This window comes from Leucoraja erinacea, chromosome 7 (assembly GCF_028641065.1).
Source record: "Leucoraja erinacea ecotype New England chromosome 7, Leri_hhj_1, whole genome shotgun sequence".
In the NCBI taxonomy this organism is placed as follows: Eukaryota; Metazoa; Chordata; class Chondrichthyes; order Rajiformes; family Rajidae; genus Leucoraja; species Leucoraja erinaceus.
Window position 1 is genome coordinate 64,455,952 of NC_073383.1, and position 5,435 is coordinate 64,461,386.

At 44.8% G+C, this 5,435-nt stretch overlaps 1 protein-coding gene across 1 annotated transcript; it reads left to right on the forward strand.

Moving 5' to 3' along the window:
• Positions 1 to 989: 989 nt before the first annotated feature.
• On the forward strand, positions 990 to 3,699 carry LOC129699061 (uncharacterized). The gene is made up of 2 exons (XM_055638680.1): positions 990 to 1,686; positions 3,274 to 3,699. The coding sequence occupies exons 1-2, from the start codon at positions 1,056 to 1,058 to the stop codon at positions 3,294 to 3,296; spliced, it is 654 nt and encodes a 217-aa protein (XP_055494655.1). The 5' UTR covers positions 990 to 1,055; the 3' UTR covers positions 3,297 to 3,699.
• Positions 3,700 to 5,435: the final 1,736 nt, after the last annotated feature.

The window sequence follows — 5,435 nt, forward strand, 5'->3', positions numbered from 1 at the left end:
GAAGAGGACCTGAAAAATATAAGGGGACTGATTTCAACAAATTGAATATCTATTTTGCTAATAGTAGGCGATTAAGTACAATTTCAATACTTACAATGTTTTGACTGTGGTTAATGGCTCCATAGAATTGCTTATTTATTAACATTCCGTTCCAAGATGGCGCCGGTGTGTGTGGCCTGCCGTCAGTTGCTCTCGGAATTGTGTGTGCTGTTTGTAATTGTTTCGATTCTTACCCTGGATGTCGACTCTCTGTTGGTCTATGATCGCCAAACTCTGCTGGATCTTTGTTCAGTGGACTTGGCTGGTGGTGGCCGCGGTACGTTACCCCCTCTTCTGGCAAGGGCCCCGGTTCGCCTTTGCCTTGTCCTGGCTCCACTTCCTCGGCGTAAGCGTAAACGTCGCCGGGGTAAACGCGGCGGCCGGTTGGTGAGGCTGAAGGCTTGTCTGGCGAGTTTACCTGTGTCTTCCTGGACTGGGATTGGTCGTTCTCTTATTCTTCCTCGACGCTCGTTGGACCCTGATGGCTGCTGCCTGCTGCCTGCCGTTGGCCCGGAAGAACTGCTCCTCCCTTGTGGCCCCTCCTCTCCTCGACCCCGCAGGCGTGGTTTAAATCTCCTCAACTTGCGGCCCTTGTGCCGGGCTCCCCTGACATCGGACGCCGTGGACCAGCCTGTTCCTGTCAAGATTGCCCTGGTGAACGCTAGGTCGCTGGTGAACAAGACTTTTATTTTGAAAGATTTTTTTTAATCCAGAGGGTTAGATCTCCTCTGTGTGACTGAGACATGGCTGGGTGTGTTGGTGAGTCCAGCGCTTTCGCTGAGATGTTACCCCTTGATTGCTGCTATCTTAACTCCCCGCGGACGTCGGGCAGAGGTGGAGGACTAGCTACTGTCTTTAGGAGTCATTTTAAATGTAAACAGCTATTGCTTTCATCCTCTTTAGCAAGTTTTGAATTAAGTTTGTTTGAGCTGGTTGGCTCTAACACTCTGGTCTATCGGCCTCCAAAGTATAATAAGGACTTTTTAAATGACTTTTCTATTTTCCTGGCTGAAATCATGCCTAGATATGACCGTGTACTTATTGTAGGGGATTTTAATGTTCACGTGTGTTGTCCTGAAAAGCCTATGGCAAAGGACTTTTTGAACCTCATTGATTCATTTAGTCTTGTACAATCTGTGTCAGGACCCACACAAGAGCATGGTCACACGCTTGATCTTGTCCTATCATATGGTTTGCCCGTTTCTAATCTAGTGATTTGTGATGCCGTGTTTTCCGACCATATGCCTGTGTTATTTGAGGTTATTATTGCACCTACTGCAGTTCGACCTCGCGCTCCTGCTCGGCACTGTCGTGTTGTTAGCCCTTCCACTGCTGTTCAGTTCTCGGCTGCTTTTGCTCTGAACTCCATCGTTCCTGAGTCTGTGTGTGATACAGAGGAGCTTAGCTCATGGCTTCACTCCACCTGCCAGACTGTTTTGGACACTGTGGCTCCATTGAAGTTCAGGCAGCCTAAAACTAAATTTGAGCCCTGGATGAATGGCACGATTCGTGCTGTCAGGCGCGAGTGTCGTAGAGCTGAGCGGAAGTGGAAGAAAGACAAACTGCAGGTGTCATTTCAAATGTTGAGGGAGAGTTGGTGCCATTATCAGAAAGTTGTGAAAGCTGCTAAGAGGAAACATTTCTCAGGTATTATCCTCTCTGACTGCCGCAGCCCTCGTGTTTTGTTTAACACCATTAACACAGTTCTTAATGCCCCGCAGGCAGTCTGTATGGAGGCGTCCCCTGCTGTGTGTGAGAACTTCCTCCGCTTTTTTGTTGATAAGGTCGCTATGCTTAGAGCTCTAATCCCACCATCTGCTTATGACCCCCTCGGTATCTGTTCCATGCACGGCTGTATTTGATCATTTTAAGCCGGTGTCTCTCTCCTTTTTGCATGAGATTGTTGGTCGTTCAAAGCCCTCAGGTTCTCCGAATGATGCTGTTCCTCCTCGGCTGTTTAAGGAGGTGTTGCCCACTGTAGGACCATCTGTTATCGCTGTCGTTAATAGCAGTTTGTCCTCGGGTGTTGTTCCTGCACTTTTTAAACATGCAGTAGTACAACCCCTGATTAAGAAACCTGCTCTTGACCCTGCAGTTCTTGGGAATTTCAGGCCTATCTCCAAACTGCCTTTTTTATCAAAAGTCCTAGAGAGGATCGTGCACAGGCAATTGATGGCCTTTTTGGAGGAACATGACGTTTTGGAGGTTTTCCAGTCCGGTTTTAAGTCCCGGCACAGCACAGAATCGGCCCTTTTAAGGGTTTTTAATGATATTTTTTTGGCTACTGATCAAGGTGACTGTGTTGTCCTCGTGCTTTTAGATTTGTCAGCTGCCTTTGACACAGTGGATCATGAAATTTTGATCTCCCGTTTGGAGCAGTGGGTGGGTATCAGGGGCATAGCACTGGAGTGGTTCAGGTCGTACTTGGCTGATCGAACTTTTTGTGTCAGCCTTGGGGACTCTGTATCCTCCTCTGCTCCTCTGTCGTGTGGGGTCCCACAGGGCTCAGTTCTTGGCCCTCTCCTCTTTTCACTCTATTTGCTCCCACTCGGTTCCATCCTTAGGAAGCACGGGATTTCATTCCACTTTTATGCTGATGACAGTCAGCTTTATGTGCCTCTGGGAAAGGGGGGTGTACACTCTGTCGGCCTCTTGCTTGAGTGTCTCAGTGACATAAAGGCCTGGATGTCACTGAACTTTTTAAAATTTAATGATGACAAGACAGAGGTAATGATCTTTGGTGGCACCTCTGGGGCCCCCCCTGTTGATCTAGGCTCTTTGTCTGCATATCTCAAACCTAACATCACGAACCTGGGGATTAAAGTGGACCCTGAGCTTAGATTTGACTGTCAGGTAAGGGCTGTTGTTAAATCTGGTTTTTTCCATCTGAGGCAGCTGGCAAAAATAAAGCCGATTTTGTCAAGGAAGCACTTTGAGACGGTAATCCATGCCTTTGTTACCACCCGGCTGGATTACTGCAATGCACTGTATCTGGGGGTTAGTCGGTCCTCCATCGCCCGTCTCCAGATGGTACAGAATGCAGCTGTTCGTCTCTTGACAGGCACACGAAAGCATGATCATGATTTCTCACCTTTTGGCCTCTCTCCACTGGCTGCCTATTCAGTATAGGATTCGTTTTAAAATTATTTTATTTACTTTTAAATCCCTAAGTGGTCTTGCCCCGTCCTACCTATCTGAGCTTCTTCACCCTTATTCGCCCTCCCGCTCTCTCAGGTCAGATGATCAGCTGCTCCTGATTGAGCCAAAGACTAAGCGGAAGCTCAGAGGGGACCGTGCCTTTGCTGTGTCGGCTCCGAGATTGTGGAATGAATTGCCTCTGCACGTTAAACAGGCCCCTTCTCTAGCTGTTTTTAAATCACTCCTGAAGACATATCTATTCTCCATGGCCTTTGTAGACCAGTGAGGTGTCGAATTGTTTTTTAACTTTATTTGCTTGGTTTTGCTGCGTTGTTTGTACTTGTGTTTTATGTTTTTTAATTTATTGTTTGGATTTTTGTATGTAATTTATGCGCCTCGTGTTAGTTATATGTTCTGTTGTTCTGCCTGTTTTATGATGTCTTGCTTGTTTTCTTTTTTCTGTACAGCACTTTGGTCAGCTTTGGTTGTTTTTAAGGTGCTTAACAAATAAAGTTATTATTATTATTATTTACAACTGGAAGCCTGGAATTTTATTGACACCAGATTTGAACATTCAAACATATTTGTTGAGAGAAAATAGTTCATGGAAATTTTGCGAAAGCGTATGGACAAAAGAAAACATAAACTTCTTAAACCATCTTTCTTTTACAAAAGTATTATGATGGCTTTTTGGTAATGCCAACACCTCAAGTATTGACATATGCAGCAAACAGCATCCAATACTAAACTGTCAGTTTTTAAGATGAGGAAATTGATAATTATCGTCCAGTGCTGCTTTTCTCTAGGGGAGAAGAATATAATTTCTGGCAAATGCACGCAGAAATATGAGACTCCTATCTTCAATGTTCATGACGGGCTCAGAGGATGCATCGTGCGGCGGCAGAAGACTCCCGGGTTAACCATATAAAAATTACAGCACGGAAACAGGCCATCTCGGCCCTACAAGTCCGTGCCGAACAACTTTTTTTCCCCTTAGTCCCACCTGCCTGCACTCATAACATTACCCTCATTCCCTTCTCATCCATATGCCTATCCAATTTATTTTTAAATGATACCAATGAACCTGCCTCCACCACTTCCACTGGAAGCTCATTCCACACCGCTACCACTGTCTGAGTAAAGAAGTTCCCCCTCATATTACCCCTAAACTTCTGTCCCTTAATTCTGAAGTCATGTCCTCTTGTTTGAAACTTTCCTATTCTCAAAGGGAAAAGCTTGTCCACGTCAACTCTGTCTATCCCTCTCATCATTTTAAAGACCTCTATCAAGTCCCCCCTTACCTTTCTGCGCTCCAGAGAATAAAGACCTAACTTATTCAACCTATCTCTGTAACTTAGTTGTTGAAACCCAGGCAACATTCTAGTAAATCTCCTCTGTACTCTCTCTATTTTTGTTGACATCCTTCCTATAATTGGGCGACCAAAATTGTACACCATACTCCAGATTTGGTCTCACCAATGCCTTATACAATTTTAACATTACATCCCAGCTTCTATATTCAATGCTCTGATTTATAAAGGCTAGCATACCAAAAGCTTTCTTTACCACCCTATCTATATGAGATTCCACCTTCAAGGAACTATGCACGGTTATACCCAGATCCCTCTGTTCAACTGTATTCTTCAATTCCCTACCATTTACCATGTACGTCCTATTTTGATTTGTCCTGCCAAGGTGTAGCACCTCACATTTATCAGCATTAAACTCCATCTGCCATCTTTCAGCCCATTTTTCCAAATGGCCTAAATCACTCAGTAGACTTTGGAAATCCTCTTCATTATCCACAACACCCCCTATCTTGGTATCATCTGCATACTTACTAATCCAATTTACCACACCTTCATCCAGATCATTGATGTACATGACAAACCATAAAGGACCTAACACAGATCCTTGAGGCAGCCCACTAGTCACCTGCCTCCAACCCGATAAACAGCCATCCACCATTACCCTCTGGCTTCTCCCATTCAGCCACTGTTGAATCCATCATGCTATTCCTGCATTTATACCCAACAGTTGAACTTTCTTAACCAACCTTCCATGAGGAACCTTGTCAAAGGCCTTACTAAAGTCCATATAGACAACATCCACTGCTTTACCCTCGTCAATTTCCCTAGTAACCTCTTCAAAAAATTCAAGAAGATTAGTCAAACATGACCTTCCAGGCACAAATCCATGTTGACTGTTCCTAATCAGACCCTGTTTATCTAGATGCTTATATACATTATCTCTAAGTA

Coding starts and splice junctions, on each gene's coding strand:
- LOC129699061 (XM_055638680.1), top strand. CDS start 1,056: ATGCCTAGATATGACCGTGTACTTATTGTAGGGGATTTTAATGTTCAC. Junction 1,687..3,273: donor TAAGAGGAAACATTTCTCAG/GTATTATCCTCT, acceptor CCGCTCTCTCAG/GTCAGATGATCAGCTGCTCC.